We start from the raw sequence: 27,526 nt of genomic DNA on the forward strand, positions 1-27,526 counted from the left end.
ACGTCAGGTTGATGGCAGCCAGCCGGGCGGTGACGTCGGTGGAGAGATTAGGTCACCTTCTGATTCAGATTCTGATTCAGAGATTATAACCAAATACCTGCTTTTGTCACCTGAGGGTTGAAACACTTAACAGTGCACCTGTTTCATGTGGCTCTGACAAACACCTAACCCTGGGAGCAGGGACAAAGTGGGATTTTTCACTTCCAGTAGGGGATTATAAATTCAAAACTTAAAAAAAGAAGGTTTTTCCCTCTCCATATATCTTTGTTATACATCTCACTTCAGGGAAAACCCCACACACTCAAAGTGTGACATGAAAGCTAGATAAATTCTCAGGCTGTAACCGGTTTGGCACCTTTGTGTGTTTGCCTGCTCACAACTGCTGAAATAAGGTGTGTGTGTGTGTGTGTGTGTGTGTGTGTGTGTGTGTGTGTGTGTGTGTGTGTGTGTGTGTGTGTGTGCCAGCAGATATGTAGACTAATGGGAGTCATTTCAGAAAACACCTGAGACTCCACTGAGTGTGCTACATGGGCCTCACATTTCACAAATGAACCAGCTGTTGATAAAAGAATCAGAAAACCTTTAGATTTCCTGTATGAGAGTAATAAAACAATACTCATTCAAACAAGGTGAAACACGGCACATGGGTCAATATTGGCACTGTGGTTAATCTTATCTTTGCCATCAAAAGGAGGAGAAGGTGAACATCTATTGTGTGCCATTGGTGTTAATCATCTATTTAATGATGTATTAACCTGGATAATGTATGTTTTAGCGTCTATACTTGACAGGGGTATCGAATTAACCAAACCTTCAATAAAGCTGTAGCTCCTGCAGGAAATAGCTTTTATGTCATTTATTTTGACTACTTACTCTCATAACGTAAGCAGGGCTACATCCCAGTGTCAAATATGCAGTAGGTTATTCTGCATTCACATTAAAGAGTTAGTTTCATCAGTTTATTTATGTAGTTTTAATAAGATATTCTGAAGTGTATATGAGAACTGCTGTCAAAGTCCACATGGCAGCTGTTGCTTTATGTTTTCCTGCAATGCAAAGCGCTTTGCATGACCATAGTTACATTTGCACAGTAGCATAGTGTACTTTGCTTACAACAAAGTGTATACTTTGCATACAACAACAACGTTTACATGGTAAATTCAATAAACTACAATGCTATTATTTAAATAATAAATATTAAACATACATTTAAACAGTTTTACTAGTGTGAATTTAGGTGTCAGTCCTTTATTTCCTTTATAGAGTTTATATTTCAGTGTAAACAATGCTATTGTGCTTCGAGAATAGCAGTGTGGAGCCTCTTAGTCTATTACATGCTCCAAAACATGTGTGTAGTCCATGTGTTGTGTGAATACAATGGAGAAAAACTGTATTATATTTATTTAAAAAAACATATCAATTCAAATGATCGTATTCACTCTTAATTCAATGTAATGAACCTTAGTAAACACATAAACTGATGTACTGAATTACATCAAAATGTAAGAGTCTTAGACCACTGATTTTAAAACACACAGAAACACAACACAGCACACCACATTGGCCACCCCCTCTCTGCCTCGCGCTCGCTCTCGTGCTTTACGTCCTTGCACTGAAGAGGCGTAGCTCGTGCTCTCTGCTCATTGTGCGACTACAGCGAGAGAAATTTCCGCTTCCTGCACCGATAAACACCCCCAACCAGCAGCACCAAGTTGGGACAGCGAGAGGACACACACACTCGGGGATTTTACCGCCTGCTTTCGGGTTTAAACGGTTTAAACCCCCCCACTACGACTGCCATGTTGTCACTATTAAGCGGCGAATAGCAGCAAACGGCTAAAAACTCTCCGTTGCTACGTGACACGGAGCGTTTTACGCATTACGAGGAAAAAATAAGCAAGACAAAAAAAAAGGACACACGGAGAAGCAAGGCTACTACCGGTATTCCTCCTCCTCTTAGCCCCGACTTGAAAGCTCTTTTTCAGCCTCCAGGATGTCGGAGCGAGGAGGGCTCCCGCGGACTGGGGGCGTCCCTTCGCCGCACATGCAGCCCTCCAAGCCGGTCAGCATCACCTCCAACCGACCGGTCCACATGAACCTTTACGCTACCTGGGAAGTGGACCGGTCCTCACCCAGCTGTGTGCCGAGGTATGTTAAGGGAGGGCCGGGGCTTAGGGGGAGATACAGAGCATGACTTCACATTTTTGTGGGGAATGTCCAAGTAAGTCTACTGGGGAATTTCAAATATTCATGGGTGCCTTTTTAGAAACCCCTATGTTAGAAATGTCTTGGAATCAGAATCAGGTTTACTGGTGAAGTAGGTTAACAAGAAAGGAGCATACATAGTACTAGACTGTTGTAAAAAAAAAATTGCTATATTGAAAGTGGAGAGATGTGCAGAGCAGAAATGTCCAACATGTTCAGAGCTTTGTGCAGAATTTACAGTATTACAAATCTATTGTTTGCATGATGTGCACTAATGGTATGGGTGCCAAAACCTCATATGATAGGAGTGTTGTTAATTACTTTAAAAGTATAAATCCACATTTCCTTTGCTCTAATTAGTGTTTACCTGTCAGCTTCCCCTGATTGTAGCCCATTTAGGATCTTTGAATACCACAAAAAAGCCATTACACAGTAGCTTTACTACCCTAATGTTAAAGCATACACAGCCATGCCCCCTGGTTATCATTTACTCATAAATCCTGTGTGTGTCGCGGCAGCTGCAGCCTTTCCCCAGTAGACACCCTCAGCTGTTGCCCACCGGATCAATCGCAGACACTAAAGATTGATGAAGCATTAGGTTTCAGGCTGTCACTGCAACTACAGAAGGGGCATATTGTTCCCATACAGCAATCACAAGGAGAGGAATAAAGAAGGAACGATGCTGCATGATTCATTGTTGATGTATTTTGTTGATGATGCAATGAAAGTTGTTTGTGTGGACAATGCAGCAAGGTCACAGTGGACGAGACACCTTATCCACCTTTAGCGTATTCTCAAACAAAGACATTCTAGTCGGTTTCTTTGTTTGACTGAAAGGCTCAACAAGCAGCCTGGCATGTACTGTGTGTCACGCTGCTGACAGAAGCAGATGCACTGGCTCTGTGTATTGAAAGTGATAGTCCATATATTTTCTCCACGGGACTTGAGTAAGATTCAAGGTCAAGGGTTAACCGCTGTGAAGTGCACCTCATGTGATTCACAACCTCGGCTGAGCATACGTTGTCGGAGATGGTGATGGGTTTTGCAGCAGATTGAACCGAAAAGAGGAAAAATGTCACGATTTTGAAGCAGAATTTATTTATTTGTAACTGTTATGCCGGCAAAACAGTAATTCTTATTTAACCTGCCAAAACCAAGCTTGTAAATATGCAACTGATGCATGTTTTGTCTTTTATATGTTGTTGTTTTTCCCTCATCAGAACACTGAAAGGCATCCTTCGAGGTGTTTAGGTTTCTGAAAGCAATTAGTGGGAATAAAGCATGCTGGTAAAAGCCTCGTACAAAGCGCACATGCTGACATCTTAATGCTGCTTCTAAAAAGCTTTGGGGCTTTACTGAGCTAGAAGCAAAGCCTCAGGGGTATGTTTTGCCTCTTAACATTTTGTGTGTGCGCACCATGCGCTTGTGAATTAATGATGCAGTCCTGGATCTATATTTTGGAACAGTGAACATTAATAAAACATCCTTCGTTAGCCTAAATAACTTTCCTCCTGACCGTTCTTTGTAGATGAAATGATCACCTTGTTTGTGTTTGCAATCTCTGAGAATATTTTATGCCTCGTGTTTTTAAAATGTGATGGTAGACGTTTTTTGGGTCGACGGTCCGTCAAATGTCTTCGATTTCACTGCAGTTGCAGCAACAGAGAGATTCGCAGAGCCAGAAACGGGGGGTGGGGGCTGGGGGGGGGTGGAGACAGAGGATGAGAGTGGGAGATGAGAGAAGAAGTGGCGGCTCTGTCATCTACATTTAAATAGGATTCCTCACAGACACAAGCAGCAGGAAAGTCTCCAGACAGCTCATCTGTGGCACAGTTTTCAGGACGAGAACCTGTGCAATGAAATTCACTACATGGTGTGATGCAGTCGGCTGAACGTAGCTTGTTGTTGCTCAAATTCTGTTGCTGCAAGAAGGACTCTGAACTTCCCCCCTTCTAGCAGAGGTGTTGTTGCAATAACCATTTCCTGTCTGCCCAAAATGCCACTTGGTATGCAGTGCTATGGGTTGAATTTGCCCAGGCAGGCGCAAACACGCATATAGCGAAACTGGACAAAATACTACTCATATCTCAGCTGAGATTGTTTGTTTGTCTTGTGGTCTTATTCACGGGGGAGTAACTGGAAATATTCGACAGTGTGAGATGATATCAATATGCGAGTGCATTTTATATTTGTATTGGAGAGCACAGACGCTCTATAAAATCAGTTCCTCCTTCCTCATAACCATCAACACAGCCTGAGGTCATTTCTGTGTTACTGACTATTTTATTGTTTACTAGGGAGGGATACATACATTTTACTGTGGACTAATTTAGTGTGGTGTAATGGGCGATTCCTCTCTCTGCAATGTCATCCACATACACACACACACACACACACACACACACACACACACAGGTGCTTGGTACTATTCCCTCTGGTTCATTGGTTCTTCACCCTAACCTCGGGGGGCGAAACTTTCATTTTCCACAGCCAACTAATCCCACTGATGAGCACAGCAGCTCACGGCTCACTCCCATAGAGGCTGTAGTAAATGTTCTCAGGTGTATTCGCTGCCAGGTGGAATGTGGATGCTGGTGTTCACACCACAAACAGTTTTGGTTTCCCTGAGTTATGTTTAAGCCTCCTTGTGCTTCTACTTTGCTTCAGGTATTCCAGGAATGGGCCCTGTTGCAGAGCTCCTCGCCTTGCATTATTAAAGCAGGTCTCCTTACTGGGCTAAAGGGGGGGAGGTCCCATGACTCAGCGACTTAGATGGGATGCTGGGGCTGTGCTTCAATGTGGCTTCAAACCCACGAGAGAATAGGGAGTGTCTTCCAAAAGACAACCACACATCTCTAGGAGTGTGGAAGTGAAGAGGACAGATGGAGTAGGAAAGGTCTTTTTGATACCGATGCAATATTGAGACCGGCTTATAGGTCTGATTCTTTACCCTTTCCTGTGTGCACAGTGCATCTGCCTATTAGAACACCTTCAAATAAATGACTGACATCACAAGTGTTATTCATCTTTCTTGATGACTGCTCTGTGTTACTGGCTTACAGCAGCAGATTTGGACGTCATGACGCATGACTTTTTGCATGAGCAACTGTCAGAGAAACAGGCGGCATCAATAAAAGGAATTGATGTACTCGGAGGCAATCCATCCAGATAGATCGGACAATTTGTCACTGGTTCTCGACTGAAACCACTTCTTGATTCCCCTCCCTCGAGAGGAGGAAAGGCTTGATCTTTCTGGCTTTTGACCTCTTGTAAAATGAAGCTTTGTCTACTTGTATTCAGAGCTGAGCATCAAAGAGCCTGAATACTTTCTTCAGTAAAAAGAAAATCAACAAGTATTCCCTGTTCTGACTTATAGGCTTGGTGTTTCCCCGAGCTTCTAGTCTTTGTGCAAAATAATCTCATCGTCTGTTTCTTCAAGAATCTTCGAATCTGAAGGCTTTTACCCAGAGAGGCTCAGTGATTCTTCAACATCTCAATAATCTCCTAGATCATTGATTATTTTAAGATGATTGGACGAACTTGTTTAATTTTAAAAGGCTTCTAATTTTAGCTTTCTGATTATCAGCCACTGGATTTCGAAACCATGAGAAGAAAAACCCTCCTTTTATTTTTGCTTTCATGCCTGATAGCTGAATCTCTCTGGAAAGTACAAGTTGTGGTTGCACCAAAATAGAAATAGTGAACCATAAACCAAGATGTCAAAGACTTGAGAATCCATGGTAAGCACATTCATAGCGATCTTCCATCTTCCAGCTTCTTCCTCAGGGACACAACTCTGTAACACATTGTTAGGAAATGTTTATTTGTAATGAAAACAGCAGAGCATTAAAAATGAATGCTCATCCCCTCAACTAGTAATGAATACTGTTGGCGTGTAGCAGCACGGTGCAGGAATGCAGGATGTTCTGAATTATACATCGTGCATTTGTTAGGCCCGTTTGCTATAATTACCCTGCTACACAATAGTGGGACGATACTCGGTCCTCGAGTGTCAGCATCACATTATCAACCTGGCTGCTGAACACACAAACGAATAGAAATGGAGATGTCGCCGGCAGGGTATCGCGTACACGCAGAGCGGGTGGTAGTAGTGGTGTTTATGGAGCATTGCCACTTTCCTTGGCGCTGCTCGCTGTTCCGCACAACTGACCAGCCAAGAGCAGTGGAGCTTCCTCCGCGGCTCAACTCGCCCCTTGGAGATGGAGATGAGAGCATAAAGCAAAATTCCTCCTCACGAGTATTCACTATATCCCCCCGATAAAAGCCTCGGGGGGATATAATGACATGCTTGACTGTAATTGCCTTTAATGATCTGTTGAATCTGTTGATGCAAAAATAACAAATTGCGGTTATTTTTGACTGATTTAGGATTTGTGTTATCATGAGAAACTCTATTTAAATCATCATAGTGTGATTCATTCTGCACCAAACACAGATTCCTATCATTTTATCCTTTTCCACCATAATTCCTCTTTCAGAGTGATATTTTGACACATTTGCTTTACCAAATATTGCTGGATTTTGCTCTTTAATGCAATTTGGACACCCTTTTGATAAATTGTGTATTCCAAACTGTTTGTGAATTTCTTTCTGTGGTTCGGAGGATTTAAAATTTCAGTCAAAACCAGTTATATCCTCGCAGTTGTGGGAGTATTTCCATGTTTTCTTCCGCAGCGTGAAGGTTGGCAGGCTGTTTGAGGACCTGCAGTGAAACCTCTCGGCGAGCTTTAAAAAGCTGCCAACCCACTCCAAAGAATTTTCACTGGTATGCAGAGCTGTGATGCCCAAATAGTGGCAGAAATGCTCTTTTATAGATGTTCCTAAAAATAACACTTGCAAATAAACGCATCAGTTTGGAGGCTTGAAAATGTATTAGTGCTGCTATTAGAATGTTAAGCCCTTACTGGTGGAGCCCTGAATAAATTAGCCCAGTATACACTACTGTTTTGGCCGGAATATTAGATAAACCTCCCTTTTTACGTCAGTTCGTTTTTGGAAAATGACTTTGAGGAGACAATACACTTCAGGCTAGTCAGAGGAAAAGACCCACATCCAAATCCTTGAAGCTTTTCCCAGATTAAACTAAAACGTGTTAGACTGACTCGCTTTAACAGACGCACTATAAACACACTTGAAGAAACCTGCTAGCTTAGCAACATCGAAGCTAAAAACCACCTAAAATGCAACATTCTGAATATCCTAAAGACCAGATATTATTCAAACCCCACTCTTTTAAATGTAATTCTGAAAAAAGAAGGTATTAAAGGATTGTATTGTTAAGTCTTTGGAGGAAAAGGCGCTTTCCATTGATTGATGGCTGTGTGACAAAGAGACTAGACGTTCAGAATTTGTGTGGCTGGTTTCTCTTCGTGTTTAATGGAGAAGGATAAGAGGCGAAAAAAGGTAGTAAAGCCGAGTAGTTCCTTCTTCTCCTGCTGTGTGTTGATGTTGTGGCTGATTTGGGCTGTGGGCTGAAGGCCTTTGTTGCAGTGTTGTGTGTTGTGTGTGCTTAAAAGAGCCAGCCTTCTCACATCTCCTGGCAGTTATCCACCTGCTGTGGAATCATAGACAAGTACACACACACACACACACACACACACACACACACACACACACACACACACACACACACACACACACACACACACACACACACACACACACACACACACACACACACACAGATTTCAATTTCCCACGTTTAGCGACACCTATTTCCGGACAATGTCACACACAACATATGCTTCGCTTCCAGCTAACGTGTTATAAACAAAGACACATACAGTTACATAAAAGGGCATTCTGTGTGAGGGGAAACACACATCAGGTACACAATCCCACTGGATGATTTAGTAAAAAAGCATTTTAGCCTGTTGAAACACAAACTGCTTAGATAGCTGAACAAATGGGGGTTTCTCATTCAGTGCATTCCTGAGTCTGTGTGGGTTTCTCACATCATACTTCCTGTATGTTGCTACCATGTATCTGCATAGCAAATCATGTGTACACACCTCTGTAATCCCCTCCAGCTCAGGTTACATTATTTGTCCTGGGCGATGATAACACAAGCTTGTAATGCACTTAACACACATTGACCTTGACACGGTACCTGTCAGCATTACAAATCATTAGGTGACATTTCTTCAATTATGTTTTAGTTGTTGCCTAGATGTTGTTGTTGTTGTTGTTGTTATTTGACATTAACGCACGGTTCTTATTTATAGTGACAATCAGTGCTTTTGGCATATTTTATTATCAGAAAATAGCTAAGGAATAACATGACAAAGCGTGTGTTTTGTTAGGTGCAATTTGTCACATTTGTTGGTCATTTGATTGGATGTTTTACCCAGAATGCATCTTTAAATAATCAGATCAGCAACAGAATACTTTTACAATGAAATTACATAATATCCAAATAAATGATTTGAGCGGTTTTCCCCAGGTTCCAGTTTTTATGCTAAGCTAAGCTCATTTTCTCCACGCTTTAGTTTACAGATATTAGAGCAAAATGTCAGCCGTTTTTACCAGCTATGTAACAAAGGTATGGCTAAAGAAAAAGAGAATGGGGGGGAAAAGAAATGGTTCAGCTCCCTGACTCGCTCTGTCACTCTGATAATCACTACACGTTATGATGGCTATATCGAGGCAGGCTCTGATTGGTCGATAACCAGGAAGCCAATCTGATGGCCGGTTAGATAGGAGGTTTGCTTTTCAGTTCCAGTTGTGCGGGGATGGCTTTGTCTCCCCGCGCTGGAGCTAAACTGGATTAGGCGGCTGTTCTACTCATTAATCTGTTATCGCTTTAACGAAGGGTCAATCATTGTGTGTGTGTGTGTGTGTGTGTGTGTGTGTGTGTGTGTGTGTGTGTGTGTGTGTGTGTGTGTGTGTGTGTGTGTGTGTGTGTGTGTGTGTGTGTGTGTGTGTGTGTGTGTGTGTGTGTGTGTGTGTGTGTGTGTGTGTGTGTGTGTGTGTGTGTGTGTGTGTGTGTGTGTGTGTGTGTGTGTGTGTGTGTGTGTGTGTTGACTGTAAACTCACATATGTAATGCTAGCGATTCATGCACGGAGAATAGGGAAAGTTTTCCCTCAGCACCAGCACTATCTTATCACACACTGCAGGTCACATAATCAGCCTAGCAGGCATAGACGAAGGGGGGAGAGGCCAGACAACAGCCCCGTGCTCTGGATAACAAAGTGCACACCAGCAGAAACATGATTAGCAAACTTGCCGACCGCTCATGGTCTCCTTTCTGATTTGGCAATGCAACACGTGCTAACCCCAATTCGTCATGCATGCTTTTTGTTGTTGTTGTGGTTAACGTATACGCTGGATTTTGACAATGTGGGCTTTGCTAAATGTGTGTTTGAGTGTAGATGTGTGTGCGTCTAAAGGTTCATTCTGCCCTCCTTTTAGGAAGTAGCGGGCCTCAGCGTGTCCTTGCCTGTGGCGGTGGGAAGTAGAGCGAGACGGAAAGAGATGGAAAGAGGAGAGGGAGAGGGGAAGGTTGCACCGAAGCAGAGGGAGAGACGGGGGCAGATGATGAAAGGCGTGAAAAAAAAAGTGATAAATACCAAAAGGTCACTTTTTTTTTTTGAGTATATGAGACCTCTACAGGCTATGCCCATGTTTGCATGTGTGTCTTACTTTCACTGCGGGGAATTTAATCACAAACCATCGCAAATGATCACTAAAAACTGCTGTTCCTGTCGACCAGAAGGAAACTTGGCACATCTATGTACAGTGACAGGTGCTTAGAAGACAACAACATATCCTAAATAAATGTATATTTCTAAGACAGACAGACAGGGTGCAGTATTTTGAAATCGTATAATACTCAGAACTGGAAACCTCAAGTCAATTCAGTTTAATACAATGTCTTTCCAAGTGACAAAACAAGTTTGCACAACCATATTAAACTTCCCATTTTTCTTCCTGTCTGTTTGCATTTCCCCGAGGCAGCGCTGCGAAAGAAAGGGAGGAAAATGCAGTTTTCAATTCTCCATGCAGTCGCATCTCAGAGTCCATTGAGACGTCTTCTATTCGGTCCGATCCATTGTGTCCTTTACTGTGTGTTCAGGGAGCAACAATATATACCATAGCTATGCATTTTTATCACCTCTGCTTCTCGTCTCACCTTGATCCTCTCATCAGACACAAGAGGTTTGTTGTCTTGTCTTGTCACATTAGGTGCCTTTACTCAGAGCGCTGCATCGAATTCACTTGCTGGTGTTTCCTTGTTCAAGTAACATCCTCTCTGTCATCTTCCAACCTCCATTCTAAGGGTGTGTGTGTGTGTGTGTGTGTGTGTGTGTGTGTGTGTGTGTGTGTGTGTGTGTGTGTGTGTGTGTGTGTGTGTGTGTGTGTGTGTGTGTGTGTGTGTGTGTGTGTGTGTGTGTGTGTGTGTGTGTGTTTGTTAGAGTGTGTGTGCTCGCTACATCCTGCCTTACATGGTGTGATATTCATGCAGCTGCTTCTTGCTTCACCTTGCTCTCCAGTAAGAGGTGTGTGTGTGCTTCTTTTATTTGCTGCTCTTGAATATGTCCCTTCACATGGGCCAGTATGTGCTGTATTTCTGCCTTGGAATAGCACTCTACGCTTCAGAGCGCACATCGACTCGCCTCGACTGACGACATGCATCAAATAATACTTTGCTGTGTGTGTGTGTGTGTGTGTGTTGACAGTGGGTTCCTGCTTCAGGCTAAGTGTCGCTCATGAAGGCTCTGCACAGAGGCACAGCGTAGAAAGACTATATAGAGGAGGAGAGAGGGATCGGCGTCTTCAGGGCTCCACGGGAGAGAAAATGATGAAGCGAGGCTGACGTGCACCTTGTTCCACGTCTCGGAAATGTCGCTCGTATCTCAGATTGTGCTAGTAATTACAACAAGGTCTGTTGTTGCTCACATAAATCACTGTTGAACTTTAGCAGGGGCTTTGGCAGTCTAATGTGTCATTGATTCCTCTATATGTTGGTCATTATTATGTCCAAAAATTAAAATAAGATATTACAGACAGGCGGAGGGTGGCGAGATAAGGTGGAGGAGAACGAGCCGAGGAGGGCCCCATTGTGAGGAGTCAAGGTGGCGGGGGCTGAGATGAGAGCATGGAAAGAAAAAGGGATTAGGCTGCGAAGGATAGAAAATAGGTGAGAAGATGGGGGGGGGGGGGGAGGAGGAGAGGCTGGGGAAACAAGGGAGGCTTTATCAGAAAAAGGAGGACATCAGAGCCGGGGTGATTTAGTGAACGAGCAGCCGAGGAGGAGGTATGAGCTGATGGAGGAATTACATTGTTCCATTACAACTTCCTCCTCCTCCTCCTCCTCCTCCTCCTCCTCCTCCTCCTCCTCCTCAGCCGCCGCCATTTAATTGAATCTGTCATTTACCTTAAATTTGTTTGTGCAGGCTTTTACTCACGACTCCTCTTGAAGGCACCATGAGATCGGCGTCATCCCGGTTCTCTCAGATTGAATCGAGGCCATGGGCTGCTATTTGTCACAATCACTGACAAACACACTTTCAGCTTAGGTTTTTCTGCAAGCCGTTTGTTCAGAGTGTTAGTAACGGACCGGAAAGAGTGTTTCTGCACGCCGAGTTAGTAGCAGACATTTGATGCGACCAGAGAGCCTTGCTTTTTAATTGTATTTCTTCCGGTGCAAAAGTAGAGCATGGCTACACGTTACTGTGCAGATGGGGAAAATGCACACATGTTAAATATGTATTCAGCTTCCTGAGACATTTTCATTTTCAGTTTCTCTAACTTGTGTTTGGTGCTGTTATTCATATTGCTTCCAGGAAATCTGCTTTTCAGCTTTCACTTCCTATCTACTTGTCATTTTTGTTCCTCTCTGTCACGTGTTGTTAAGCACCGAAACTGAACTGTCAAAAAGCAGTTTTTGGTCGAAGTTGTTTACCTCTCCTCTCCACTACCCCTCCGTCTTTTTCCAATTTCGAGTTTCTCCGGGGATTCGATAAGCAGCTAACATCTCAAACTGGCTGAGACACATTGCACACTTTCCTCTCATGCCTTCCAAAAAAAGGCAGCTGCCACCCACGTACCGAAACTCTTTCTCGATCGCTCAGCTTAACAACATGAAGGAAAAATGAAGTGCCCACCCACCTACATGCAGTCGCGCGCTCAAATAGCTCCCCTGCTGTGGGCAGAAGCACACAGCGGAGAGCGATGCCGGGATTTGGTCCTGATGAGCACTGTTGTGAGAAATATCTCCCCCCCCCCCCCCCCCACACACACACACACACATACATTTGCTCTTATGGAGGAATCATTTCTGCTCTGCTCTCAGATTAAATATGAGTCACAGCGCAGGAAAACGCACAGTGAGCAACGCACAGAAACTGCCTCAAAGCTGTATGGGAAAGCCCCTTAATGTTCACTCAGTGGTGCATATAGTACTGTACATGTATACTGTGTACACACACACACACACACCACAGCCATATGACATATTACCTGTTGCCTACTTATGCCAATGTACACTCACCCACTCTGTTTCAGTGACTTTTCCTCCCACACATTCAGACACATTTATACACACACACACACACACACACACACACACACACACACACACACACACACACACACACACACTGACCGAATGATGTGCTTGTTCATCAATGCAAACACACATGCATGCGAGGGAGATGACCGCATCATAAGTGGAAGTGGTGCATGCAGGATGCAGAGGGGTGTGTGTGTGTGTGTGTGTGTGTGTGTGTGTGTGTGTGTGTTGGCTCAGAAGTCTTGGTGATTGAATGAGCAGATTGTGGTCATTTTTTTTGGCAGCTTCAAGCTTCACACATTGGATATTTTGAAGAAAAGTGAGAAATATTCAGACTTGTCTCCAGTTCTTTTCAGCTTTAAATATAATAAATGTAGCTGAAATTCAGATGCTTTGAGAAATGAATTTGGTTCTTTTCTTGCAGCAAAGATTCATTACAGGAACTGTCAGTGGAAGTAACTACGCCTACTTTGCTCATTGTCATTTCCTGGCTTAAATATGATGGTTAATTTAGTTGCCACAATAGGGTTTCAACAACTGCCTCTTTCTTGGTTTGAAGATTCACAAAAGACAGATATCGACTGAAAGGCCGTAAGCAAAGGGACCAGAAAGCATCCAGTGAAGAAAGATGTGAAGGTCACATAGAGGGCGGACTGGACTGTAAAAACACAATCAATCCAAATCGTATGTTGGAGACTGATGGGCGGTAAGGAGATGGAGATCGAACTGGAAAAGATTTAAAGAAAGCAAGGAAATGGAATGATGGGAGAATTGCCCAAAAACAAGCCTTGAATGAAAGAAGGCGGCGGGCCGGGGATGGTGGTGCTGCTTTTGGTTGGCGGACAGCTTGTGATACTGGGAGAGATGACACACACACACAGAATGTAATGCATTGTGTCAGTGTGACTGCCGTCCTCCGATGCAGGTGACACTCCTTCTAAATGAGATAATAGGTATTTTTAGACGTTTACCGAAACACACACAGTCACAGACTCAGGCCAGGAAAATGATTAATAGATTCTGTGGAGAAGGGAAATGTCACAGAGGAGGAACAGAGACTGATGCTCGGCTTCATTTCACGTCTTAATCGTCCCAAACAGAATATACTGGAGTAAAAACAGACGTCTCTTTTTATCACCGGGCCTCCGCAGCCACACTGTCATTTAATTATAGCCTCTAACTTACAAAGCCCTGCCATGAAAGCCCCCGTGTACCAGAACCAGAACAACAGAAGCAGACGTGGACAGAAAGATTAAGAAGAGGAACGTCTCGCAGAGCCATTAGCTGATGAGAGGTACTTTTAACGTCGCCCTTTGCTCCTATTATTATTATTATTATTATTTATGATGCTCACCTTGATTTTGGGATGTATTATTGTCCTGCCTTTATGTGCAGATGTGAGAGAGAGCACAAATCCCTCGAGCAGCTTCTGAAAGACAGGAAAGGCTTTCGTACCTGTTCACATGGAAATCAATAAGCTACATCTCTAATGAACGGCAGATATTTTTCTATCTGTAAATAATGTTCTTGCTAGCAACAAATAGACTCCTTTATGTGAATTTTTTTTTTATAAACAACTAAAACTAATGAGGCTGCTCAAGGCCAGATGCACCAGTGGACCAATTTAGAAGAAAGGGAAATAATAGGCTAAATGAATGCCAGTAATTAGAAAGTGAACCCTATTAAAACTAGTTAACCCTCTTTTGCACACACATATCATAGCTGGGGATACATATCTGAATAATTAAGGGTGGTTTTCACTACATTCAATACATGTAGCTGTTGTTCTATGCTGGAAAATGCATATAAAAGACATACAAATATTATTTTCATACTTCCAACAAAAGCCATTTTAATTGAATAGACCAAATGGACCTAAAACCAAATGGCTTTACTATCAGAGTGCAGTTTTCTATCTACTAATACTATTTTTAGACCAACTCAAAAAACCCCTAGGTGCAATATAGCATCCAGATGTTTCCATATGATCCATCAGATATATCAATAGGGCTCCCTCAACTGGCTGCAGGGATATGGGATGGATCAATACGCAGTATACTAAAAGCTGCTGGATTAGCGTCCTGCTGCTCCGAGCTGATCCTCTTCCCATTTCTTCTTCTCTCCCTCTGTTCTCAGGCGGAGCTTACAGGACGGCGTTCATGCATATTGATCAGCCGAAGCGACATTTAGCTTCCTGTGTACGCGTTTGTTTCCCCCTCCGGTGCTCACGCACGAGTAGACAGCGCTATCAGTTTTCTGATGTGTGTCGGCTGCGCTCCGTTCAGACAAACATTGATAAGAGTTGAAGCCCGTGCCGACTGCAGCTGTAGTGGAGTTATTACATGCTGGTATACTTTCTCTGTGTGTGTGTGTGTGTGTGTGTGTGTGTGTGTGTGTGTGTGTGTGTGTGTGTGTGTGTGTGTGTGTGTGTGTGTGTGTGTGTGTGTGTGTGTGTGTGTGTGTGTGTGTGTGTGTGTGTGTGTGTGTGTGTGTGTGTGTGTGTGTGTGTGTGTGTGTGTGTGTGTGTGTGTGTCTGTGTCTGTGTCTGTGTCTGTGTCTGTGTGTGTGTGTGTGTGTGTGTGTAAGCTCAAATCAAATCATCTAGAGGTTTCCTCAAGACTGATTAGGAACTCTTGGTACAGAGCCAGCCTTTATCAGGATACCTCTATCAACACAGTATTATTTTCAGAAGCTGCCCAATCATTTGCAACGGAATTCCTTTAATCTATACCCCAAGTCCTCAGCTGGATATTGGTGTCTTTTTGGTCTTTTTTCTGTGACTCGCCCGTCCAAGCAAACTATCTGCTGAAGTGAAAGAGTTTCCAACATCAAGATTGAACTGAAACCTTTCAAAACTTAAGGTTAAAGCTAAAAGGGTTGATAAGAGATACATTTTGGAGATTAGGTTTGTGGTAACAGCGCAGATTTTGGTTAAGATTGAGTGTCAGATTCTGTTTGGCGTATCTCTTAAATGACTGAGTAAAAATATACTCTGCTGAACAGCTGTGGCTGTGGCTCTTTTGGCAAGCAAATTATTCATCAAATGAAACCACATCATCTCCTGCTCCGTGAGTCAGACGATGTTAAATGTGATTCCTCCCACTCGCAGCTGATTGTGGATGTAACTTTTTTGTAATATTAGTCATAAGTCCTTTAAGGGACGTGCAAAACTAAATCTCTGCTGAGAATAAAGCACTCAACCTTTGTAGGCGGGACGGATTGCTGACGTCCTAACAGAAACAAAGTCCTAATCTTAACAGTAAACCTTAGTCACGGTGCTCAAGTCTTGATCTCAACCCTACATTTAAACCCTCATAAGTCCAACTTGATATATAAACAACTTCTTAAACAAAGCTCCGTTTAAGGATACTTCACCAATTAAGCGTTATATTATAACACTAAGGAAGGACCGCCTAAAAGAAGAAGTCAGTACAGCAGATCTAAAGATATCCTCTTTTTCTATTCCAATGTTTTTTCTTGTCTAAACCTTACCCTCTAATTTGCCCACAATGCACCTCAACAGTAAGGTAATGGTGTGTTATATTCATAGCAAGCTCATAGGAATCGGGCTACAGATTCTTCCTAACTACCCCTACATATTTTAAATGTATACAATTTGTTGGTACCAGCTGCGACCGACTCAAGTGTCAGCACTTGCGAGTATTTATTAGACTCCACACATCTCCTTCGGGAGCCACAAATGCTTTACACAAGTATCTTCCTCCTGTAAATGGATTACATGTGGAAATTTAGTGGAATTCCCCGCTTAAAAGATGCATAAACTGGCAAAAATGCTTCTAAAATATCTACACTCGCTCTCCATCGTCTGCTGTATTGCCTTCCCATTTTCACAGAGCATTATTGTGCTGCACCACTGTGTGTGAAGAAGCCTCAGCCTCACTGGAGTCTGGTGTGACCTGCATGCTAATCATGTGTAAGAGGCTGGGGTGGGGGGGGGTATAGCTAATATACACACATATACCTACAGAACACTTACACACCGCTCCAGCTCTCAATTTTGCTCCATCTTCTGGACATAACGCGATTTCTCTCCTCGATGATTGATGCCTTTATTATCTCTTCGACTCGCTGTAAGCCCCGCCCCGTCCAGAAGCCCATTGGCTGCCACAGCTGTCAGAGGGTCACGGATGAGAAGCAGAGCGGACTGCAGAGCTTTATGACTCACTCTGCTGTGCAGGCAGCTGCTGCCCCTATAGAGAGGGGGTTTCAGCTCAAATGAAGGCTCCCTCAGGTGATCTTTTACTCGTGGTTTGGGGACATTTTGAGTGAGTGTGACCTTGAAAGGCCTCAATAATTATGCTAAGTGTCGGTGGTCGTTTTTGGGATTTGACTCCCTCCTGCCTCTGCAGTATAATGCTTTTGCTGCATTGTTTAATGTTGGTGCAATGGATAGTAAAAGGGAAATCATTTTTATGCGAAAGGCTCTTTCATCTAATCTAAGTTATTGTACAAAAAGACAGCTTTGTGACAAACATTTGCTGACGATTTGCCGCTTTTTATCGGAAATTCAATATATTTGACACTTGAGGAGCTCTGAAATGTAGGGCATTTTTAATATTTTCTAATATTTAATGAATAAAGCAGTTCATATTTAATATAATGAATAACTGACAGATTGATCAACAGTGAAAGTAATCCTTAACCGCAACCCTGTTATGTTTTTAATGACTCATCCAGCAGCATCTTTTTGCTTCAGTCAACACTGTGGTGAAATCATTTCTCTTCACTCCCTCGACATTTTCTTCTACATAAACTGGACTATTTAAATCAACAATTTGGAAAAACACTGTAGGCTCAATGTTGTCCCTCATCCTCTCTTTTAAGAAATCCACCCAGAGATGCGTTTTCATTTCAGCTCTACTGTTTGCATCTTCATTTAAAAGCAAGAAGAAGAGGAGGAGTAAAAAGATTCCGCTCTGCCAAACTGTTGACATCTTTACAGGCTGTATCCACTCAGCCGAGAGCTATTTTAAGACTCTTGTTAGTGAGGAACCAAATGCTTGTTATTTTTGCCGCCTGTGAGGGGGAACACTAACAGATATTGTTGATTCTCTCTTCCGTTCTTGCTCGTATCTGTCTTACATAGCGTTCCCATGCGCTGGATATCAACTTATTTGTCTTCGGTGCCTCAGTTTGTACATTAGTGTGTCGGACGTGAGTGTGCGGAGACGGCCAATAAGCTTATTCATGACCACGGGATCAAAAAGCCCACATGTGATGTTTGAAGCCTACACACACACACACACACACACACACACACACACACACACACACACACACACACACACACACACACACACACACACACACACACACACACACACACACACACACACACACACACTCACTAAGATCAAAGTCTAAAATGTGAGGGTCAGTATTGAATCAACTTGTTTGTCGGGGTTTGAACACTTAAAAACCTTGATCAGTAAGTCGTTAGGTTATTTGTGTGTTTTCGTACGTGTGTGTGAAGGCCACAGAGCTTTCCTATAAATCTACCAGGACAGAGTGACTCTTGAAAGGTGGCCAATAAGTGGAGGAAGGCGTTTGAAAAAGTGTTGGGCTGGATTCAAGTGCTGACACTTAAAATCGACTCACACTGACACATGCTGTGATATACCTGTGTGTGTGTGTGTGTGTGTGTGTGTGTGGCTATGTGTTAAAAACTGCTGAGTCACTGTTGCATGTTCCCATTGGTGCATTATCTCTACAATACATTTAGGAAACTTGACCATATTGCATTCATAAGAAGGTAAATGCTAGAGTCTCCTGACAGCCGGGTGGTTGCGCAACATTGGATTCTGGCCAGAGTCCTTTGTTGCATGTCCTCCATTTTTCTCAATCCCCATGCTTCCTGTCTTTACTGTCAATAAAGGCTAATGTTAAATGTGACATTGTCAGCACTTTAGTTTAACTGTTCCTTCTGCGTCATTGGCAAGGTTTTCAGAATGTAAAGAGCATGGCGACAGCTCTGCTTTGTGCCGGTTAAAACCTTTTTTTGAACCAAATAACTATTCCCCACGCAAGTTTTCATTAAACCAAAGCAGTTTTTTAGGTTTTTGTTTTGGATGATGTATCACATAACCTGCCAATGCTTTTTTCCCGTTTATATATCTTAACGCCAACAGGTAAATCCCCAACAGGTAAATCCCCAAGCTTTTGCTGCTTTCAGAACATAAAACTTGTTCCTGATTTTTTTCTGTTTTTGATTTTTTAATTAACATTTTTTTACCTTGACATTTAAAATGCATTGTCCTGAAATCCGCATCGATTCACGATATCCTTTCTATCCTCTGCTAGATAGTGGATCTCACTGTGTGTGTTGCTCTGTTTCCGTCCTCGGTGTTTGGCCCGGCTGTGTGTCGGCACAGACTAATCCCTGTAATGGAATGATAATGAGTTTGGAGGAGAGGTGCAGGAGCTAATAACCAAGAAGGGTAGGACTCTTACTCTTTCTGTCAGCGATAGAGCCACCGCTGCCATTGATCACAATTACCGAAGGGAGGAGGAGACGCCATATTATTTAAGGAAGGAGATGAGGCGGGAGGTGTTGAGTTACTGTTAAGAGTTCAGATAATCCAGGGGGGAAGAAGCTGAGGAAGGGAAATAAATAAGAGGCGATGGAGGACAGTTTTCCCTCTGTGCTTAGCATGTTGTTTTGCTGCTGTGACACGGCAAGGTCACACCTCCCATGATGGACTGTTGTCAAGGGAACCATAGGCACCTTCCTCCTTAAAGCCACAAGCAGTTTCATATTTAGACGTCTCATCCATATTCATTTCCATCACAAGGGGGATGGAAATGGAAAGCTCTTTTGGCGAGCTCTGCTTTAAACTAATCTGCTGCTGAAATGATGACGAGTCAAGGAAACGATTATTTGCTTGGCAGGAAATGTATGGATATTCATTCATCAAGCAATGCCAAACATTCGCCTTTTCCCCCCACATTTTTCACTCTTTAAAACAAATATTTAATACATTTTTCTGAAGTCTTTCTGCTTTTAACAACTGAAGATCCTGATTTCCAAGGCCTAAACCATTTTCACATCCCTTGTCATAGTACATTTAATCTGTATTAGTTGGAGGAAGTCACCTTGAGCTATTTTTGGACATTTTACAGACTAAAGAGTCAATACATTGGAAAGAAAATACCATAACATGACATATAAGTCAATTAAATGAGCCGTAAACAAGTCGATTCAATTGCATCGTGCTTTAGCTTCCTTCTCCTTTTAGCTGTTTGATATTTGCAATAGTTTTATGGCGTGATTTGTGTGTTGGTGTGTGTGCACGACTGCATTTGACAGACACGCTGTCTTTCTTTGGACTGCCCTTTCAAAAATGTCAGAGGTCAGTCTTCCCACAGACATTATTGAACCCTCCTCTACCTCCGTCAGCTCCCTCCTTTCATCCACCGGGTCCCTCTCCTTGTGGATTAATACACAGACAAACAGAAAGGGATGCTGGGAGAACACGAGGCGTTGCGAGCCAGAGGGACCTTAAACATTTATTTAGTGACAGCGGGGTCGTGTACAAGATCGAACCCATAAGGACACACACAAACACACACTCTGCACACAGAGGTGTTTCCTGTTTTTATTACGTAACATCCAACGACTGTAACCCAGGACAGGGGCAAATAAATAAAGATGCTGCATGTGGATTGGACAACCAAGGATGCATCTCAGTGATGAATGAGGTTCTTGGAGCTCTTTTTCACCAGAAATGGCTTTTATTTTGTCACAATGTTAGTCAAAACCAACCAAATATTTCATTTTAAACAGAAAATTGGCAAATTGAACATTCAAACCAACATGTAATTGCCATTTTTCTCTCATTTATCTCCACTCAAGATCCACTTCCTTGTTTATTTAGGAACGTTTGATCGACTCACACGGTCATTTTGCTTCAGTTTTCTCATCAAACTTTAGGTGTTTAAACTTATTCGTGAACTTTAAACCATTCATTTGAATTCTTACTCTTTAAATGTCTTGAGCAAATTACTATGATTCACTATCAAACCCTTGTAGGTTTACTGTTTGCAGCCTAACAATTATATGATAATATCAGCGAGTGAAAAGATGTCGAGCAGTAATAGGACACTGACAGTTTGTTGTAGGAAGTATGCACACGGCGTCATTGAAAAACATGACAGGATTTGCAGGATTTCTTCATATTTAAATATGGCAATAAATCAAACACCCACTACAAGTATTGTGCACTCCTATGAACTCCTCAGTTCATTGGAACAAGATTTGGTCAAATTAGAGGAAGTAAAACTAGTGTTGCAAGGAAAAATGTGTTGAGGCTTTTTTTCCTTCTGATCCACTCAGCACCAGAGGAACTGCACTTCAGCACTTCAGCTTTAACGCTCACTTGTGGTGGCTGCGGCTTGCTCCAGACTTTATCAATAGTGCAGTTAAAACAGTGTGTGTGTGTGTGTGTGTGTGTGTGGGGGGCGGTATCTGTGTCTGTCTCTGTTTTATTGATCATGCGATGTCGAGCGCGCTGTAACTGCTTCTGTGATCCATTCTCCAGATGATGCGTTGTGTTACAAAACAGTCCTGGAAGCACATTACCAGACCAGCACACACAGGGTATCGACTCTCTCATGTGAAAACGTCGCTCAAAGAACATCTGCAAACATATTTTACACTTTGTTTAATCCTCAGTAGGTGTCAAGGGCGGGCATGGTGTCAGGAAGTTTAGACAACCACTGAAAAGAAGTCATTAATCTAGAAAATAATCAGCAGACTAATCTATAATCCAAATCCTATGGTGTTTCTGCTGCCTCACTGGAGACCCACATGTGTATTGATCCGCAGCTGAAAATAGTCCCGAAATTTTTTTTCGGCCGCTTTTAGCTAGACTCTCTAGAAGACTAATTGGTTTGTTGTTTTTCCCATCATGCATTGCAGTCTATAAATATATCCCAGCTGTTTCGTTATAGAGGCAGCTTTGTCATTGTTTGTGAAAAAAAACACACCTTGTTCCTGTATTGCTTTTTGCCATCGAACCCTGGTGTTTTTTCCCCTGTGAATCCCCCTGTAATGACTGTCGGGGGGGGGGGGGGCGGCCAGAGAAGTGAGAACTGGACTGGAGAGGAAGTGTTTGTGGCGCGTGGATTGTTTGACCTTTTGCAATTTGTGATTCCCCTCATGGGCTGAGTGACAGTGTCAGTTCGGGGGGGAGTTGTTTGTTTTTGGAGCGTTTGGCTGATTATGTCATTGCTGCGGTTAAGGATAGAGTGTGGCGCTCATTGCAGTAGCTTTTTTCACATGAAAGAAGGACCACAATATTTACCCGACATCACCCAAGGACAGTCTTTTTCTGATATTGCCATTCTTCTCTTTATTTTCTCTACGCAGTGCTTCTATTTTCAGCTGTTTCCTGCGTGGAGAAGATATTTTATCCTTAATATAAAAGAGTGAAACTTAAATCCAGCACTTTGCTTTAATGAAAGCCTTGTTTTTCAGATGTAGAAATGCAAAAGTCCCACTGGTCCATTTACTGAACATTGAAGTACGACTTTGCTATTTATTGATCTCAAAGGGAATTTGGAAATTGCTGTATCATGCAATCCACTGAGCAGCTGATTAAGGCTGCCAATTCAGAAATTCTGCATCTATTTTTAAATGGATTTTGTGTCGTTCGAGGCGCCGAGCGCAGCAGGAAGCACCGAGTGTGACATCTCATTTTAGATTTGATTCATCACCCTGGAGGTTCTAAGAGTTTTAGGACCCTCCAGGAGCTATAACCTACTGCTATGATGTCCGAAGATGAAGGCCCCAGTGGTGTCATAAACATTTAGTGTCCCGTCAGCTCAGTGATGGATCACACTCTGGGAGGGGAAGGCAGCTGAGCAGGTACAGACCAATGATGTCCTTCTGATGTGCTCCAGCTGGCAAGATTGACATCATACAAAACGTCCTTCTAGATGAAAGATGTGTTGCAGTTGTGGGATCTCTATAATCTGGGGAGACATGAGCTCAGGTTATGATTCGAGCTGAAACGATTGAGTCCTTTGTCGAATAAAACAGACAAACCTCTTGTTTCAGCCTCTGAGTTGCAGAATTATGTGAAGTTCCTTTCTCTTTAAAGAGCACACATTTTGCTTACCTGTATTTTAGTTTTCTACAACAACATGTTTTCAAGCTTTGTTGTTCAGAAAACACTTGTTTTTCCTTCTACCATCTGCCTGAATATACCTGTTTTCACCCTCAGTCCAGAATGCTCCATTTTAGCGCCTGTATCTTTAAGACCCGCCTTCGTAAAGCCTAGTCTGCTCTGATTGGTCAGTGTTTCAACGTCTTCTGTGTTACATTTTTTTGCTCCTCTGCACCATATATCCAGCCAGGGAAGGACTTTAACAACACCGTAGAGATACTTTCTACTGATATATTATGAAGATGTGACATCACAAAGTTACGGAAGCCCTGACGGCTCATTTAAAGACACAGTTTCTGAATAAGGGCTTTGTACATTTGTTGAAGAATTGACATATTGGATACTTTCACAGTATTTATACTAACCCTAACCCTTTACTATATAGTATATATAGCATGCAGACCTGCTTTGAAAAACTCTGACAATTTATTCATCCAAATAAAGGCGTTAGGAAATGCACCACTGTAAAAGCCACAACTTCCTGTTCACCTCTGCGTCTCTGTCTTCCAGTCTCATTCCTTTTACCCAAGTCAGATCTTTTAGGTAAAAAGTGATAATTTGGAACATATAATCAGATTTTTTTAAAGTCGACATTTAGAAAAAAAAGCCAAACATTTTAGGAAAAAAAATCTAATTTTTAAGAAATAGTCGGAAATAACAAAAAGTCGAAATTTGAAAAAAGAAAATAGAAAGGAAAAGAAATTCGAAGACAATGTATGAATTTTTAAAAGAAGATGATTAGGGCCAGGGCTGGAATAATGAGAAAATAGTGGGACATTTTTAAAAGTCGACATTTAGAAACTAAATCTGAAATTTGAAAAAGAGTCAGATCTTTTTAATAAAAAAGTGATCATTTTGAAGAAATTTTCGAAAATTCCAAAAAGTCGACATTCAGAAAAAAGGTTCTCCCCTCTGCCTCCCTAATGGCTTACCCCGTATACTTCAGTCTCATCCCAGATCGACCCCTGGCACCCAAACCTCTTCTTCTTCCTCTCCCCCTTGATTCAGCCCACTCAGATCCAGCAGGTGTAAGCACACGCTGCACTTAGCTGCCGCTTTTCTATCAGAGGCAAAAAATTGATTTCTTTTTTTTAATCATAGTTTTTGCCTCTCCTGGCCACTTCCATCTGGTCCAGAGAGCCTCGGGGCGGAGCAGAAAGGCTCTGGTGTTTGTCGCTGAGGGTTGCATCAGCAGTCAGGGCCATTTGTGAGTGTTGGGATGAGAGCGCTGAGAGAAAGATGAAAGGCAGTAAGTGGGGAGGATTGGAAGGAAAGTCCAGGTGAGATGAGAGGGGGAGTCAGGCTAGAGAGGCTGATTTTCTGTCCACTCTGTCTGCCTTTAATCTCTATAGATGTTATCAAAGGTTGCTTTAGAAGTGTGTCCGTTTGTCTAAAGGCATGTCTCTCTTTTCTCCCTCACCTGCCTGGACTATTGATCTTTGCAGAGATTGGTTTTTTGATCGTTATGATTTCTTTTCCTCTATTATTTTCACATCACATGAACGAAATGAATTAAATATGTGGGATCAAGGATAGTGATTTTCCCCTTAGATTCATAGCCTACTAATGAGGCTTTAAAATGCTTCATAAACTGCAGCGGCGGCGGCGGCAGCACCATGTGTTGCCGTGAGAGGAATATGTCATGTGTCAGGCTGGATCAGCTCATAGCCTTTGCTTTATTATTTAGTGATTTTTAAGTCCATAAAATCCCAGTATTGAGTGAAAGAGGTAGCTGATCCCAAGCTGAAATTAGTCTAAATATTCCATTCATTTCTTTACCGCTTATTTTCGCCCAATTTATTACATTTTGTGCAAATGTTTCTATTACTTTGCCTCTATTACGGAGCTGTTTTCATTTCTGTGTTGTTTATATTTTATTTTACAATTAATTGACTGTATGTTATCAGTATTGTTGAATAAGTGTTGTATTTTCTCTCCTCCTTATTGAAATGAAATAGCCTTGTTCTTTGAAGCCACCTCCCTGTTTTAGACATTTGTCAGACAGTCCTTATCTTTCTCTCGTGTCAGCCTCTTTCATCTCCAGATTTATCTATGTTGATATGTTGCTCAACTTTCTTCCTCCCCCTCCACACTTTCTTCTTCACTGTCTGACTGCTTGCTTGTATCCTCCTCTTTATATTCATCACTGTCTCTTCATCTTTTTTTTTATTTGTCATTTTCCTCTGTCTCCCCTCTCCGTTCTCTGTCTGGGTCCTTTGTCAGCCTGTCTGTCTTTCCCGTGTTCCCAGATCTCATTCTTCCACATAATATTCTCTGTTTATCTCTGCTTTTGTCTTTGTTTCCACTCTGAATCCCTGCGGGCAGCTCCTGCAGGTTTACTTTGTGTCTCTAAAGCCCTGGAGATGAATTATTGAACACTCTGACCTCTGTCTGCACAGCTTCGGTTTGGGTGCTGTGTGTGTCTTCTCTCTGATTTCATTTCTGCTCTTAAAGTGCTCCTGGTGTAGTAGGTCTCTCAGTGTGTGTTTTGAACTGTGTGGGTAACTTGTACTGGGCGGTTTGTGTGCATTAAACAATAATAATATTAAAGATGAAGCACAGCTTAATCAAATCAAAGCCTGTTTTCAGCTGCTGTCAAAAATCTCTTCTGAGTTTGCCTATCCTCTAATGAGGAAAAAAGCTTCACCCTTTTATATGACCTTTTACATCGTGCACAGAGGCACCACGATGCTGGTTGTTTTCATTTAATTCACATACAAAAATAGTTTAACATTTCCAGTCCTGTCTGGGCCATAATTGCATTTGTTTCGTGTCTTAAAAAAAACCAACCACATAGCTGCACTAAAGGCCTCTTTAAGTGACCTGTCTCATTTTATTTTTGCTTTATTCGATGGCTCACTGGAGAGACAGAAAGTGAGGATGAAGCAGAGAGAAGATGGAATATGTTGCTGCTGCTTAATTTATCCTTTTCTTTACATGCTGTTGAGATGATGCAGTAACTCCTCAGCAAAGCTCTTTCTACTAGGGGTGGGGAAAATAATCAATACAGCATAGTATCGAGATACTTTGCGTGGTGACATTGTATTCCCTCACGGTTGTTATGCAGTAAAACACAAAGCTGTCAGTATTTTCACTTTTCTTAATATTCACCCATTTTTTTTACATTTACTTACTCATATTTATCCTTTAAATGTTGAATCGTTAAATAACTGCTTGTTTCTTTGGCTTTATGTTACTGGATACACCACAAACGGACAAATATATTCAGCAGTCCATGATGTCTTCTAATCCGAGTCTTTCTGTGTTTCGCCTCCAGGCTGTTCAACCTGACTCTGAAGAAGCTGATCATGCTGAAGGAGCTGGATAAAGACCTCACCTCCGTGGTCATCGCCGTCAAGCTGCAGGTACGAGAATCCTCTCTACAGCCGGACAATAAGATGGACAAACATTACGTACAGCAGCAGCAGTGAGGGGAAAGAGGTTCAGGATGGGAGTTTAAGATTTTAACTATTTTCTCCAAATGTAGTGTTTTCTGCTCTGTTGCTCTCCGTGTGCTCTCCATTATCCCCATCTTGTCCAAAATCCATTCAAAATCCTCATAGTCTTTGTGATAATACATTTTAATTTGTATAAATTCCCCTTTAATGCCCTGGCTCTACTCCCAGTCTCTGCTCCTTGGCTTGATCTCACTCTCCACCACCTCCATCTTGTTTTCTATCTAAACAAACCAATAAATGATCCGCAGTTTCTGGCACATCAGACCCTTTAAGCTGTTTTAATTCTGTGTCCATGCGGCTGCTGTTACTCTCTCCATCTTCCCTCCAATCAGTCACTCTCCCTCTCCTCCCACGCTCCTCTCCCTGCATGTGGTTGATGAGTTTATTGTTTTGTCTCTGCTGGAGTTAGCCAGGTTATGCTAATTATAATGTTTCCATCGTTCCCAGCTCCCATGACATCTCTCTTTTGTGTTTTTTTTTGTCGCCTCTTCAGGGCTCGAAGAGGATCCTGCGCTCCAACGAGATCCTGCTGTCCTCCGCAGGCCTGACGGAGACCGACCTGCAGCTCACCTTCTCCCTGCAGGTAAACACACTAAGGCTCAGGGGGATCAGGCTCCTGTCAGTCAAACGAAAGGACAATACAATGGGTTTTTTCCCCAAAGCTTGTCTTCTCAGGCAACATTTACATGCCTTACAGACTACACACAGGGCGAAAAAATACCTAAAGATAGTATAACTGTTTTTGTTGTTGCTTTTACGGTGTATTTGTACATAGAGGGACAGTGCAAATAAAAGGCATTTAAAAAAAACCTATTAAGAGGCAAGCACACAGGAATACAATTAAATCAAGTAAGTGTAGCAGTTATATAACAGGAAGTGAACACATACAAGTTGTTGCTTACAATTTCATGAACCATGTTTTCCTTGTTGCTACATGTAATAAACATTGGTCCTGTTCATGCATCAACACTCGCACAGCATTTAAATCCACTTCTGCCATGCATTCAGGCCGAGCACGACTCATATAAATCCCAGCAGAGTTTCTTCTGCTCTAAATCATCCTCTCCAATATCCATGTGTCTAAATGCTGCTAAAAGGTCAGCGAGTTTCCCTCTGTGGATCAGTGAGCCAGACATTATAC

General features: G+C 42.4%; 1 protein-coding gene across 1 annotated transcript in view; it reads left to right on the plus strand.

Annotated features, from left to right (window-relative positions):
• Positions 1–1,650: 1,650 nt before the first annotated feature.
• LOC134871980 (phosphofurin acidic cluster sorting protein 1-like) overlaps positions 1,651–27,526 on the plus strand; it is a 44,772-nt gene continuing 18,896 nt past the window's right edge. The window contains exons 1-3 of the mRNA XM_063895029.1: positions 1,651–2,148; positions 26,205–26,292; positions 26,879–26,968. Coding sequence (XP_063751099.1) covers positions 1,994–2,148; positions 26,205–26,292; positions 26,879–26,968 — 333 coding nt within the window. The 5' untranslated portion in view covers positions 1,651–1,993. The remainder of the gene's footprint in view (positions 2,149–26,204; positions 26,293–26,878; positions 26,969–27,526) is intronic.

The sequence above is a fragment of the Eleginops maclovinus genome, chromosome 11, assembly GCF_036324505.1.
Source record: "Eleginops maclovinus isolate JMC-PN-2008 ecotype Puerto Natales chromosome 11, JC_Emac_rtc_rv5, whole genome shotgun sequence".
In the NCBI taxonomy this organism is placed as follows: Eukaryota; Metazoa; Chordata; class Actinopteri; order Perciformes; family Eleginopidae; genus Eleginops; species Eleginops maclovinus.